The following is a 16321-nucleotide window of genomic DNA, read 5'->3' on the forward strand; positions in this document are numbered from 1 at the left end:
TTTCCCTAGAGAAAGCTACTTTGTTGCCTTCTTGTTCTTTATCTCCTTCCACATTTTTTAACACTGTCCATAAAGTGATCTCAATTATAGTCTATTTCTTCATTTTCAAGACTCCATTTTTTTGTCCCCCAAAGATTTACAACTGAAAAAAAAAGTACCAAAGGAGTCCACTGTTCTTTTCAACTCTACCAGCATGTTGTTCTTTAACTGTAAGGATTGAGGACATTTTAGAAAGTAAGATACTCCAAAATTATACATTGTGGATGACAGCTATTATTCTGTCTTTATTAAAATCTTAAATGGTTCTATATACTTTCTAAATATTAAAAAAGGTCATAAAGCATACCTTTTCTTTTGCTCAGTTAACCACTAAATATCTAAAATTAAGTTTCATTATATAAGGTATAAGATTATATATATTTTTATTCCAGACTGGAATCATATATGTATAGAGGCATCCTAACCCTTTCCCTGCAGTACTCTCTTCTAACACTGATGATAAGGAAAGGCAAGATTTATCACAAAGCACAGAGTGATTCAAAATCTATGCTCAGGGTTGGAATGTATTCTTAATAAAGTTCATTTGTTATTTTGCAAAGACACTAATGTTCACCACACTGCTGATGAGGCGTAAGTGTCCAGTTCGTCATACCTACTAAAGGATGCTATAACCACCTTTCCCTGAGAGGGTGCTGGAAAACAGCAGCACCCCTCAGCATGCCTGGAAGTAAGGGCCAACAGTAACTCCTTACGGATTCATCTAGCACCTTAACCTGAGCTGGGTGTGCTTCAGCACTTTGTCTCACAAAAGCTGTTACTGACATTTGGTACTTGAGGTTCCCAGAGGATAGAGCTCAAGAGTCAGATGCTTAACCAACTGAGCCACACACACACCCCCCCCCCCACGATAATTCCTTTAAATAATGACAAGAGGGGCACGTGCCTGGCTCAGTCAGTAGAGCATGTGACTCTTGATCTCAGGGTTTTGAGTTTGATCCCCACGCTGGGTGCAGAGATTACTTTAAAATAAAAGTGGCATTCATGGGATATACAGTGTTTTGGTAATGTTAATTATCACTATAGACTATTCTCTGAATGCTCTCAAGGTAAAACAGCTGACCAGGACAGAAACCAAGATCCCCCAAATGCTAGAGAAACATCAAATAAGAACTGTAAAGGGAAGAGGTGCTGGAGCATGAACAGAAGTCTAAAGTCAGAATGGAGCACTAATACAGAAACTGATTTGAGAAAAGTTATACTAAATTGTCAGCTTTTGGCTTTAAACTAACGTAAGTAGAAATGGGATTTTGTAATATAAGGGGATGTCTGAGACAAATATGGACTTGTCCCTAAGTAAACAAAAATATTTCTTATAAAGCCAAGGGCAGTAGTCACATGACATAGAGAACAGTCTAGATCCCTCACAAAATAGGGCTTTGAGAAGAGGAGGCTGGATATTTTTCTAATTTGTCAAAGTTACCACATAAACCCCAAAATTATTAGTGACGGTAGGCTGGTCTAAGTAGACTATAAAAATACCCCAAAAGGGAGCTGGGTTAAAAGCTTGGTGCTAATTTCATGGCGGGGGGGGAGAAGACAGGAAGTCTCTCACGATGCCCAAGATAATTTCTAGCTATTACAAATAGGATGTTCGCCAGTGTTATAACCTGAAGTGAAAAAATGCTTAACATTTCTTTACAGAATATTCTAAATATAGTCAGTGACTGCTCACCTGTCTATGTGATGTAACTTCGTAATACCTATAAACAGTTCTCACCTCATACAACATACCCCTACTCAAGTCTTTCTGCCAGGTTGTTAGATTTAAATAAAACCATTTAGAAAATAAATCCAGTTTCTTTCATTCTGGAGAAGCTGGCGAGCAAATGAGCCCTTACCTGTGAGAGGTTCCACTGGGGCTGTGGAGCTTGCGGCAGGCCAAACTTACTCTGGGGCGCACCCATCTGTCCCACCACTCCTCCTTGGGGGCCAACCACATTTGGAGGAAGTGGCATCACACTAGTTTGTGCATTTCCCACAAACCCATTGGGCAAGGGCATGCCCACCATCATGCTTGCACTCTGTCCCATCACACTTCCGAGAAGGCCGGGAGCGGCAGGGGTAGGCACAGCCACACCCATCGATGGAAAGCCTTGGAATGCAGTCGGTGCTTGTGAGGTAAATGGTATATTTGTGGGTCCCATAAACACACCTGCATTTTAAGAACCATGAAAAGAAAATGAGAAAACAGGGCTATTGTATACAGCTGCACTCATCTCTCTAATCACAGAAAAAGGATCACCATCTTTCTCAACTACCCACAGCAAAAATTTTAATTCCAGTCTGCTCCTACTGCTCAAGCTCACACCATAACCCTCAGAGCTGGTTACTTCCAGAATGCAGTTATAAACCTGAGCAGCACATTTAATTAATTAGGATAAATAAATCTTATGCAATAGCTATAGAAAATATCCAAACTACGTAGCATGAGATTACGTGCTGACGAGCACCACTGGGCTCTCACTATCAAACACACAGTGAGAGCTGTCTGCCTTTAATAGAAGCAGGTGGGATGGCCTATAACTTAGCTCACTATTTAGAGGAAATGGGCCTAACACATTATGTAAACAACAAATCTTACTGTGCAGTATTTCCTTATAATTATTAAAAACTCAAAGTTTTGGAATTCTTGTGGTAACAGTGCTTATTGTTTACTTACAGAAAACTACTGTACACAAAGTTGTAAACTTCATGCAAATCAAAATAATTCTTCAAACACAATCCATGTCCTGTAACCTTGTGAAACAATATTAAGTGATACGTGAACAGTTTGTTAATTCTAAGTGAATAAAGTTTTGTGAATCCTGTATATGCCTTTTTAATTCTAATGCTTCAATTTTGTATTTGCACAAATTGCAACAAAAGTACCCATTACATAGAAAAATAACACAAAGGGTATATACTTCTAGTAATGTCACTACACGTTGCTGACAGCAGATTTTAAAATGAATTACCAGGAGTACTCTGCTGCTGAATGGTTCCTGTACCATACAAAGATAAGATGGAGTCTTTGGAGAGTTGTTTCTTTGCCACCTCTTCTGACTTTGTAGCTTGCTCAGTGAACAGATCCAGATCTCCAGATATTCCTGTAGACAGAGTGGCAGCTGCAGGTAGAGAGGGCGTCCCCTGAGACAAATACCAAAGCAAGCTGTCAAATTCTGCATACTAAAACATAGTTCATCTGTTACTTAAAATCTAAATGAAATTAGAAATTAATTGTACAAGGTAATACGGTGACATTACAGAGGATCATTCACAAGCCCACATAAAAACAGTATCTAGGAGGAAGGTACAATGTTTCCTATTTTGAATCTGTTGCTGGAAGAGAGGCAGACTGAAGCTCTTTCATAATAAATTGCGTTTACCTGCTCAACTGACAACTGAGTTTTTGCCCATCACATCCTGACCCACATCCTGCCCACAGTGGCTTCAACAACAGCATGTGATGGCCGTGTGAGGACCACCATTCCTGGAAGATGCTGAGGCATCCCCTTTGGCAACTACTACTCCAAGGATCTGGTAGCCCTTGAAATAAAGAACATTGCTACAATGACAGCATACTCCAAGAGGGTCCTGCGAAGGCTGATCTTGTCTTCTTTGAAAAAAAGAAAAGGCTTTTTCAAAAGCTGCATCAAGATATTTTTATAAATCTAACCTAGATCAGTTTTAACCACCACATTAGGATGTTTCTAGTCCATCCAGAAATGAAGCACAGCTAAGTTCAACCACCTATACTCTCAACCATATCTTCAATCCCACTTTTGGACAAGGGGCAAAGGAACACAAAGAAACATGTAGACACAAAACAAAAATTTTCACTTAATCTATATCTGCACACAGATTAAAGTGAGGTTGTTAGAGCTGTGACTGTATAATCTCTGAAGTCACTAAATATTCAATCACATTTGTTTACATGAAATTGTTTTACATATGAAGAGTTTCAAAGAATTCTAAGAACAGTAAAAACTGAGTAAGAGTCTTCTCAAACTATAGAATAAGGTGAGAGTAGTAGGTACAAGCTAAAGATCATGCATGTGATTTGTCTTAATTTTTTAAAAATTCAGACATTTAACAGGTTGGCTAAAAAACCTAGCAATAAATTACCATCCAAGCATTGTATTCACAAATTCAAGCAGATCAATATGTTGAATCTATTATGACAAATTAAGAATTTTGAGATAAGCCACTTAATTTTGCAAAAGATCTAAAATGTGTAAGAAATTGGACATAATGGAATACCAAATATAACAACATGCTTGAATAAAGTATTATCTGAACTACGAATGATGCAACAGAAGCTCACAGAAGCTAAGAGCAAGAGCTCTGGAGCCAGCCTGCCAGGACTAGAATCCTGGTCCCACTGCTTACTAAAGAAAACAATGTACCCTTATATTGTCACTTCATCTCCACTGTCCCTCTTCTCTAAACTTGGGGATAATAAGATTTCCTACCTTACACAGTTGCTTGTGACCACAAGAAATGCTCTGTGGCAGGGTTAAGCATACCGTGTTTACTGTTAATGTTGTCAGGTAATGAAGCAACCATCTCACTAATCTTTCCATCATGTTTAGTTTCTGTTCAATTGAAGAACCTGCTTAAAATCCAAAATGGCTGGGAAACCTATTACAGTAGCTCCCCCATTTCCACCCCTTCCAAGATACATTCCAAGTACCCTGTGGATGCCTGGAACCACAGAGAATACCAAAACCTACATATACTATATATATACTATGCTTTTTCCCTATACATCCATACCTCTCATAGTTTAATTTAGAAACTAGGCACAGTAAGAGATTAACAATAACTATAAAATAGAACAATTATAACAATATACTGTAATAAAAGTTATGTGAATATGGTCTCAAAATACACTGTACTCACCCTTCTTGTGATGATGTGAGACGATAAAATGCCTACGTAGTGAGGTGAAGTGAGGGGAATGACAAGTGAGGCACTGTGACAAGTGTTAAGCTACTACTACTGATCACCTGGTGATACCTCAGAAGGAGGATCATCTGCTTCTGAACTGTGGGCAAGTGAAACCACGGAAGATGAAACCACAGTCTCATCCTAGAGCAGCCTAATATTCACATGCTCTAAACATGTGTATTTCTTCTGATGAGGGTGGATAAAATAGAGTATCTACCTCAACATGGTCATAATCTAAAAAGAGCCAAACCAAATAGCATGATGAATAAGCACTCATATGTCTGTTTTTATTTTTTGGTGCTCCATTTGATAGCAGTACAACTCCAGGAAAAAGAAGAAGGTCTGCCTATCAATTTACACTTTGGGACGCTGCAGAATCCCTAACCAGAGGTTCTCTGGCTGTCGGGATCCTAGGGCTGATCCAAGGAGAGGGCACAGCACTCATGCAGGTCTAGATACTGTTGGTATATGTATATTACAGATAGAAGGAAAGGGATGGCTTCTACAAGTCACCTCTGGGGACTCTGGAATGATTCCCTCTGAACCCCCAATACACATGTGCATTCTCGTTAGCTGAGTATATCTAACCTTCTTCACAAGACTACACAGCCAAACAGGTAAATCTCACTTTCACGTGAGTGGGAAATCTTTTTTTTTTTTTTAACATTTTATTTATTCAGTTGAGAGAGAGAGAGAGAGAGAGCACAAGTGGGGGAGGGGCAGAGGGAGAGGCACAAGCAGTCATGGGGCTGATCCAGGACCCCGAGATCGTGAACTGAGCCCAAGTCAGACGCTTAACCGGCTGAGCCACCCAGGCGTTCCTGAGTGGGAAATCTTTTTAAAAAACATTAATTATGAACGAAATGAGCACTGAAAGAATTATAGGGGCTCAGAGTAATTCCTATTTCTGTCCAATCAATTTTACATAATAGAAACCCAGCAAAATTAGTAATTTCATAGCGGGAGTGTATGTATAAAATGTGTACTTTAACCTGCCTTTCCCCTCTCCCCACTTTGAAAGACATTTTGAAAACATATCTGGGTTTTAACCTTTACATGTAGTTCAGATGAAAGATAATTCTGTTCCCCAAGTATTTTACAGGGCTCACAATACAACTGGCACAGTTTTGGTCCAAAAACAATGCTCTAAAAAAAGAATTAGATGTGATTTTAAAAAAATCAGTCATGTTACTCTTAGTTATTAATGCAGAATGCACAAAGCATGCAGGTCAGACCAACCCCTCACGAAGGCAAGAGCTACACCCCATATTGCTTGTCGGGTGCTACTTAAGAGTTTAAATGACGTCTGCATTGTTCTACTTGCTTTGATACTGAACAGAACACATGAAGTAGTACACTGAAGCCGCAGATGTGGGGTCTAATTCTCTAAGCGGTTGCAAAGAAACTCTCATAGTCCAGTGGAATCGAGGAAGTCTAGCAGATAAAACAGCCTCACTAGAATGCTACACCAAAAGAAACTGCTTTTCACGCTCAGATTGTCAAATATTCTAAATGCTTCTTTCTGAAGCCACAACATTAGCATTAGACAATTTTTATTACTACATGAATACTCCTGCCTGCACAAATTCACAAGGTGCTTAATGTTAACTGAAACCACAGTAGTAACAAACAGTTCCTCTTTTTATGTGTTGGGGGAAGGGAGAAGGAGCCAAGTCATAAAATAAAGCTATCTTTTCTGAAAATAAAAAATGATGCAATTTTGATAAAGCTAATTTAAACTAATTCCTCAAACTTATTTGCTCAATTCTACTGGTAATTATACAATGACTATCATAATAACAAAAAATGTGTAATAAAATAAGCAAATTAATCTTCTTAGTAAGACATAGATTCTTATTAAAACTTTCTACCCAAACAATATACATTTGGCTCCGTTTTTCTAGAGAAAAGGGAAATATTTTACCTCAAAAATTATGCTGTACTGAAACAAACTACTGTTCATTTATAAAGTATAAATTTAAAATAGAATCTTAAAGCTGTATGCTTAAGAGTAACCTATATCCCTAAAAAAGTTCATATGTTCACCTTAAAGGAAGCTAAATACTTCATGGGATCACTTGTATGTGGGATCAAAAAAAAAAAAAGTTGAATTCATAGAAAGCAAAATGGTGGTTACCGGGACTCAGGAGTGGAGGAAATACAGGGAGGTTGAAACAAACTCAGTTATAAAATGAATTAAGGTCTGAGGGCCTACAATGTGACGATAGTTGATTATACCGTATTACGTAACTGAAATTTGTGAAGAGAGAGCTAAAGTGTTCTCATCAAAAAAAAAAAAAGTAAATACATGAGGTGATGGATGTGTTAATTAACTTGATGGTGGGAATCAAATATACACTTTAAGTATTTACCATTTTACTTGTCAGTTATACCTCAATAAAGCTGAAAAAATATTTAAAAGTATTAAGCAGTTTACAATTTTAAAAAAGGAATGAAGGCAAAAAAAAAATTCCACGTAGTATTAAGAACACAATTCAAAATTTCTTTACCATCAATATGTAAAAAAATTCTGATCATTAATATTGTTCTAAATAATTTTTTAAAAATCATTTTAAAAAGTAAAAATAGTGTGTCCATTATACTTCAATTTTAAAAAAAGGTTTTAGGACTAACTTAAAACAACTAATCTTCATAAAAAATATGAGTACTGAATTTGCTAGAATTTCTTATTTTTGGTTTTCCTGCAGCCAGAACTAAATCTTCGGAATGGCTCAATACAGCATAAAAAAAGAACTACTGGCTTGTAATGAATATTTAAACACCCATGGTTTTAAAACCTCTGAAGTAACCTTGTTAATCTCAGGCAAGTTTGAGATAGTCTGAGTTTTCCCACTGGTTCACTCTAAACAGCACTCTTTGCCTAAAGCAAGAGTCAGCAAACTTTATACAGTGAATATTTAGGCTTTGTGGGTCAAACAGTGTCTGTCGTAACTATTCAACTTGTAGTGTGAAAGCAGCCACAGACAATATATAAACAAATGGAATGGCTGTTTCAATAAAACTTTATTTGCAAAAATGAGCTGCAGGCTTAATTTGCCAACCCCTGGCCTAAAGAATAAAGCTTTCAAATCAGAGACTGCTCAGAGACAGTTCTTTCAAAATTAAAATTTTGAGACTTTTCAAAAAAGAAGTCGTGATTATGTAAAACCATATTCTTATTACATACCTGAGCTGGGGGTATGACAGTTGCAGGTAAGGGATTAGAAATCATTGGTCCAAAGATGTCTAGATCATCATTCAGGGACGGCAATGTGGTTGTGTTCCCATTGGTCACTGGTGCCTCAGCAGGGCCATCTGAAAAGAATATAGATTCTCATCCTAAAGTAGATTCTCTTAAATTACTTGAAACATGGCATCATTTAAAAAATTAATATATGGTTTAAAAAAAAAACAGTTCAAAAGTTGACAACAAAATATATGTCCCCCCTTTACCCCAGGCTCTCTCCTCTTTCCCAAAGAAACTATTTCCAGTTTTATTCTCCCAAAAATATTCTTTACTCACCGGTTTCTAGGTATAATATATCCAAACCCCATTTTAACAATAGTGGTATTACACTATTCACGTTATTCTGCATCCTGATGTTTCCTTATGTGCCAGGCACTGTTCTGAGTACAGACATTAACTCATTTAATCCCCATAACGTTATGAGACAGACACAACTATGACACAAAAGAATTCAAATATGACTCATGAAAGCATTTTTTTTCATTTCTAACCACAAATGGCAACATTCGTTTGAAGTCAGACCTCTTAAAAGAACTATTTCATGTTTTCCAGTCCATTCCGCATTCCACTTACATCATGTATAATACATCATGTAAATATGAACCAGAAATAAAATATTTTAAAAGGAGAAGATATTCTAGATTAAAAACACAATTAAAGGAACATCTTTTTTGTGGTATCTACAACAGCTCAGTAAAGAAACTCAAATAACAAGGACATGTGAGCCAGTGGTGCCCATAAGCTGCAGAGTTGGGGACAGGGAAACCACCTCATCAAACAGACATGTTTAATTCTATCATATGAATAAGGAAGCATTTTATTAGCAGAAAATATAACTATATTTTATATATGCAGTTTAAATTCACACAAAAAAAGCACATGTCCTATAAAACAATGACCAAGAGGAACAAAGGTAAAAAAGCAAAAACCTGACAAGTTGAGTATAAACTATGTATTTCCAGTTTTTCAGTTAAAATTTTTTGCTTCTTCAAGTAATAGCAAACACTAATAATTAGGAAAATTTTACGAAAAAAATACCTTACACATGAGAAAATATTACCTTTTATTTTTTGGTGAATACAGAAAATGTCATTAATTGATTTTTATCACAGGTCATGCAATCTAGTTTACAGGACACCAGTGAGCCCAGGATACACTGTGTGAGAACCAAGAGGTTCACCTACTCCAGGCAAATAATCTGTGTCCATACTTTTATAAACTGTACATCTTTCAGAAATTTAGGTCTAAGTAGTACACTGTACTTCATTAAGAATATTTATTTATACTTTCAAATCTAAATTCTATTCAGTATCTAGTAGTACATTATCTAAACTATAAAACAACATGCAGTACTTTATTTGGTTTTTGAAGTCTTATTTTACCCTTCATACCCTGAGGATCACATATGTGACTAATAAAAGTAACAGCCAACACTCAGTATAGTGCTTGTTTCGTGCCAGTCTAAAAAAATACAAATACATAAATACATACATGCACTTCTTTAGTCTTTATGATGATGCTATGAGAGAGGTACTATTAATTACCCTCATTTGCAGATGACAAAAACATTAAATTTGTCCACCGTCACAGAGCCAGAGCAAAGCCTTGGGTTATAATAAATCAATTTTTACTACAGAATCAACACATTCTTGGAAAAGATACAAACTATGCAAAAATTAATAAAAGTTCCTTACCATGGATGATGGTAATGGTTGCACAATAATGTGAATGAATGTACTTAATGCCACCAAACTGTACACTTAAAACTGGCTAAAACGGTAAATTGTACATTATGTGTCTTTTACAATACAAAAAGTCCCTACGTTTTTTATGCTTATAAACAAATGCTTAAAAACATGCTTAAGACAATGTATATACAAAAGTCGTTTTCTTTAGATAAAATTGTTTTTGTGTGAGTGAGGGTGGACTGCATTCTATATTGCGTGGACCTAAAATAACTTATTTATTCAGCCCTTCACTACTGGACATTTAGGTAGTTTCCAGACTTTGACCATTACAGAAACAGTAAATATCCACAGTCCTTCACATAAAGCCCACACAGCTCACTTCCTTCACAACTTCATGTTCTACTACTGCACTGCAAACAGCTTCATTGTCTCATTCCATTAAAAATTATTTGCATTTAAAATCTGACCTTTCAAAATCTCAGAAAAGCATTCCACACAAACTCCACCTACCATAGTGGAGCTGCCATGAAAGTCAACTCATAATATAAGTCCAAGGAACTGTGGAATCCTTTAGAATAAGACACACAAAGCATCTCCTTAGAAATAGTGATTTTTACGGCAAGGTTGCCACTGTTTCCAAGTGGTTAAGGAAGAGACTGTTTTAACTACAAAAACCTAAGATGAAGAACTTTCTCCCAGGTCTGACCAAGGTTTCCAATCCAGCCTCGTGACAGACAACGGTGACTCTTCTCTGCTTTCACATCTGCAGCGCACGTGTCTTCTTTTCTCTCTACCCTGGTTTTCTCCCCATATAATCCCCTAAATATGATGGATTTTACCGCATCAATTTTTCTTGTTAATACAAAAGCTAAGCATTCACAGAATTGTTGAAAAACAAATCCTTAACCTAAACAAAAACTTCTCAGCCTTGCATCATCAGTAAATAGAAGTTCCCAATGGGTTTTCCCAATGGACTTTAATGTTTGTGAATTTGACTTACTACCCTGGCCTGCTGTTAGCATTCTTTAAAAAGGATTGTTTCAATTCATTTTGAAGGTTGTGTTTTTGATTGTCAGTATTTAAAAAGGACAGTTAAAGACTGTCATTATCATCATTATAAACATCGTAGTTCCCGGACATTTTAAAAGAATGTTTACATGTTATCATTTTTGTCTCTCTGAAAGACAAGAAAGGCATCTCTTTCCACTATCTCCAGTAACAGAAACCAGGGCACCAACAGATTAAAAGACTTGTTCAATGTCACTTCCCTAGTTAAACAGCAAAGTCTGCACTAGAACGGAGTCTTCTGATCCCTAGGCTAGTGAGTGCTCTTTACTTTAAACCACATTTCGTCAGTAGTCACGTAATTAAAACTGTACCTAATTACGAAAACGTCACTTAAAATTCTGAAATTTAAGGGGCGCCTGGGTGGCTCAGTCAGTTAAGCGGCTGCCTTCAGCTCAGGTCATGATCCCAGGGTCCTGGGATTGAGCCCCGCATAGGGCTCCCTGCTCGGCGGAGAGCCTGCTTCTCCCTCTCCCTCTGTCTGCCGCTCTGCCTACTTGTGCTCTCTATCTCTGTTAAATAAATTAATAAAAATCTTTAAAAAAAAAAAAAATTCTGAAATTTAAAAGCCAACTTTTTTTTTTTAAAGATTTTATTTATTTATTTGACAGAGAAATAGCGAGAGCAGGAACACAAGCAGGGCGAGTGGGAGAGCAGGCTTTCCGCCGAGCAGGGAGCCCGATGCGGGGCTCGATCCCAGGACCCCGGGATCATGACCTAAGCCGAACGCAGATGCTTAACGACTGAGCCACCCGGACGCCCTAAAAGCCAACTTTTAAACAGTTTATAATTATTTGCACCAAGAGCAGCAGTGACACCAAAGGTTCAAAAACCATTCAGCACCACATGCACAGTTCCTCTTCATCTCCCCATCCCACTGTCCTACCAAGCCTAGTATCTTCTCAATTTATAGGGAAGGACACAGGTGGATGTGGTCATCAATGAGCAAACTGGGCTGAGGGAAGCAAGTGTCGGGTATAGTCAGCCCTGGGTCAACAGAGTATTTACATATCACAGTGAGTTCAATGAATCCTTTTGATCAAGGGTCCACTAATAGCACAGTCTTTGCTGACTGAATAAAAGCTCAGAGTCCACAAAAGCAACAGAGAAGTGGACGTCTGTGCAAACTAATCAGAATTCACCACAGTCATGCACCTCGGAGTGAATGTTGGGTTCCTTCCTCAGCTACAGAATGGTGGTGGGAGCAGCCAGCAGCAGGAGGAGGGAGCAGCCCCCTTTAATCAGTATGCAGAAACAGTAGTTGGTGGACAATAAAAATAATGGGAGATCCACAGTACAAGAAAAGCCTAAGGCAAATGGAAGAAATTTAGCTGGGGACAACATCATAAAGAACGATAATGAAGCACAAAGGACCCCTTGAAAAGGCAATGAGCAAACTGAAGAAATTAGGACAATGCAGTAAAATGAAGAAGGAATTTCAATCTTAAAGGCAAGGGATCAAGCCTACAGTTAGCTGCTTGTGGGTAACTGTTTTCTTTCAATGTTACCTTAAGGTTTCAAAGCAGTGTTTTATCTGAAAACTGAGTTTGTAGATGTCTGTTTTAAATTACACACATACCATAAATTTACAAGAAAATGTTAAAATGTTTCGAGCTAAAGAAAAAAAGTTGTTAAAATCAGTGCTACATCTCACATGAACATAAGGCATGCCCAGCATGCATTTACTGGCCTACTTTGCATCATGACACTGATAGATGCCTAGAAAGAAGGTAACATTTCAAATATGACAGTCATGAAGGCCAGTCTCTGTCTTCTAGAAATCCTCAATATGGTGAGTAAGACTGCTGATTCTATTAATTGTGGCTATACCAGAACATCTAACACCAATAATCCAAAAGAGTAAAGGTAAAAAAAAAATAGAACAAAACAACCAAAACAAAACAGTAAGACAATATTTAGTGTCTTCTTTTTGGTTCATTCCAAGTGCCTTTGAATGATAATTTGTAAACTAAAGGAAATAAGAATATAATACTTTGCATTTTAATAACACATTTTTAACACTAGTATTTTTATTTAAATTCAATTGCCAGGTACTTTCATCAATGCCTTATATAAAGTATCTGAGTTTAATCATATCACCTCAAGAGAATTTTACACATTAAGTCTAGGATTTCAACAGAAGTCTGGTGGTGTACCTAGAAAACTCAACTGCCATAACCAGTTTGAGAAGCTTTTTCTGGAGCACCCAAGCAGAAACTGGTGCCCCTTCCCCATCTAGGGATAAAACAGTTAAGTGGCAGTTGCCCTATGTCCCTAATAAAACCACATGGAGGGTGGGGCTGGCTTTACTACCACCCTGCCCAGGCACAGTACTTGGCCCGAGCTCCCTTCTAAGGCAATTGATGACTCCCAAATCCAGAAGACCTAACACCACTTCCATTGTAGACCCATCCATCTGGTCAGCCAGGCCTACTGACTTTTCCACCCCAAATCCAGGGGCTGAAAAAATGGCAACCTTCCCAAGTACCTCAATATTTTCATTTTTAGGGTTTTTAAAAAATATTTTTATTTATTTATTTATTTATTTATTTATTTATTAATTAGAGAGAGAGAGAGAGGGAGAGGGAGAGTGGGGGAAGGAGCAGAAGGAGACAAGCAGACTCTGCATTGAGCAGGGAGCCAGATGTGGGGCTCCATCCCATGACCCCAAGATCCCGACCAAAGCCGAAATCAAGAGCTGAACGCTTAACTGACTAAAGCCATCCAGGCGCCTGTCATTTTTAGTTTTTAATGGCATCTGAATATACTCAGATTGATAGGCAGCCCCAATATGCCACATTACTGCACCGTGGCGCCATGTTTATAGCCCAGAGACCTTGTCCATGACCTCCTGTCGTCTTACCAGGAAGAGAGTAGAGCTGCCTCCTTAATTTGATGCTTGACACAAAGCCCTATCCCAGGGCTTCCCCTCTCCAGTTCACCAATGACAATGAGGTTGGAATTATCTCTCCCAAGCAGAAATCTGTCCTCCAGAGTCACTCTGTCCACAGGCCAGTGCATCCCTGCTGCCACAGCACCACACACAACTAGTCACACACAGGCAAGTGTCCTCCACCCACCGCCTTGTGAGCCGGAAGCACATCTTACTCTCCTCACCTACAGATCTGTTCCAAGTGTGCTCTCGTAGCAGCTGACAGGTAGTACTCCAAAGCTGTATGCTCAGTCACGGGCTTTAAGCCATAAGATGCCTTACGAAGGTAAGGCCCTAGGAGCTACGTTTACCTGAGTAGTTGGTTATCTGAGTAGTAATAAACACATTAGATCTTACTTGAAATAAATTTCCACAGGACAAAACAAAACAAAACAAAAAACTTATTTGCTCCTCCTCGGACCACCAGCAGCAAGACAATTAACCTTTGAATTGAGGAAAATAAAATTTAAGTTGGGAATTTTTAGCATTATTCCATATTTCAAACTGAATTCTCTCAACCAATTCTCATACATAATCCCACTCTTCCCTCAGCAATAATTCTCTATCTTCCAGTTTCCAGACTGCAACCTCATCCCCGACTTGTATTACTATATACACACAAAAGCTGCATTTTCTGGTATTTACTAGAGTTCCATGAACTCTGCCGGCACTCAATAAACATTAATTGAATTCATCCTTTACTTGAATGTCAGATACATTAGCTGGTCATAATCTATTTGCGCAAATAATAAAAAATGTCAAAGAGCAACTGAGATTTTATGTATTACTAATCTAGTTTAAGGCAGATAAGAATATGATAAGTAAATGGATGTTACATTTTTCATTACCGTTTCTGACTGAGCACGAACATTCAGCCTTGAGTACACCCTTGCTACACCGGAAACCGCCAAGTCTAAGTCTTCATCAGTAACTACTGAGGCATCATCCTAAGAAGGAATGAGTTTAAGTGGAAACAGTACTGATTAAAAAAGGCTGCTTCCATGAGATGCAGTAATACTCTCATGGCAAAACTCCTTCTTCTTAAAGCTTTATAAATTTACATGTTACTCAAAGAACCCTTTTTATTTTCTACATAAGAAACCATCTAAAGCTCTTTCCTTAATAAAAGTGTTATTTGGAATTCCTTTGTATTAAAACACATAAATTGCTTTATGGAATGAAATCAACTCCCATGTGTGTTACTTTGTAGATTCAAGTCACAAGTCTACAGTCTACGGCCATCCCACCCTGAGTGTGCCCAATCTCGTCTGATCTTGGAAGCTAAGCAGGGTCAGGCCTGGTTAGTACTTGGATGGGAGATTCAAGTCACAAATGTCCATTTGAAGCATATTAAAATTTTCAAGCTTCAAATCGTTTTCAAATGCTTTTTTAAAAAAACAGGTGCCTGAGAGTTAAATGGAGCTATTTATTTTTATTTTTTAGTTAATTTTCTTACTGCTAAAAAGACAGTATTTAGTACTTTACCAGAATGACTGAAGTGGCCTTAAAAGATCACCTTAATCCTCTTGCTCTATTTGCTCTCCCTCTAAGCCCCTCCATGCTACCCATCCCTGCACTCTGGCCAGCTCTGGAGGAAGGCACCCCTTTACGAATGGGTACTCCCGTGCTGTGCAGCAAGCCCTGCAGGGTTGTCCATCTTTCAGGAGATGCACACACGTTGATTTACAGCTGCTGTCTGAGACTGCTAAGAAATGCTTTAAGGAGTAAATGTTGTAGAACGGACTGCTTAGATATATATATATATATTTCTGTACCATTTTATAGCCTCAGAAGACAAGAAATATATAAATATAAAACCGAACTGTATAAAACAAATTTCTTTCTAAATGTTTAAAACATGGTGACGGACTAGATTTCTTTGAGGCCACCCGATTTCCTCAGTGCTTTTAAGGAAGCAACAAATCCTCCATCAGCCAAAGACCACACTGTGTGACAACGGTCTGGAGGTTATACAGCATAATTTGACTCCCTCTTCTGCACATCCCTTCAAAGGCCTGAGCTATTTCCTGCTCATCTCCTCTGACCCGATGTTCAGGCTACAGTCTCAGCACAGCCCTGCATGCAAGTTACTATGCTATACGCCTCACATTTATTCATTTAGATTTGGCCATCAACCACAGAGGGGTTCTCATTTCCATTTCCCAGATGAAAACACTAGAGCCCACACAAACTATAGGTTACTGCCTCTAAATTCAGTGCTGTTCTTGTGACACGATGCCACCAGCTACCAATCTGACCAATGGAGCCAGTGTCTGTTTTGTGCGGCACAAGGTCACCCAGCAGTCTTAGAGTTTTATTTTGTGTCACAGCTTCAACATAGTGTAATAGTTAAGAACATGGGCCTAGCTTTGTAATCTACTAGCTAGGTGATTTTGGGCA

General features: G+C 38.1%; 1 protein-coding gene across 3 annotated transcripts in view; it reads right to left on the minus strand.

Annotated features, from left to right (window-relative positions):
* Nucleotides 1–16321, minus strand: part of SMAP1 (small ArfGAP 1) — a 163191-nt gene that overhangs the window by 1171 nt on the left and 145699 nt on the right. For 2 of the 3 annotated variants that reach the window (XM_036067168.2, XM_078055151.1), the window contains 3 exons: nt 8177–8304; nt 3015–3186; nt 1899–2212 (listed from right to left, as the gene is read on the minus strand). In XM_036067168.2, coding sequence (XP_035923061.2) covers nt 1899–2212; nt 3015–3186; nt 8177–8304 — 614 coding nt within the window. The remainder of the gene's footprint in view (nt 1–1898; nt 2213–3014; nt 3187–8176; nt 8305–16321) is intronic. The other variant, XM_078055152.1, reaches the window with a different exon arrangement.

This window comes from Halichoerus grypus, chromosome 9, assembly GCF_964656455.1.
Source record: "Halichoerus grypus chromosome 9, mHalGry1.hap1.1, whole genome shotgun sequence".
NCBI lineage: Eukaryota > Metazoa > Chordata > Mammalia > Carnivora > Phocidae > Halichoerus > Halichoerus grypus.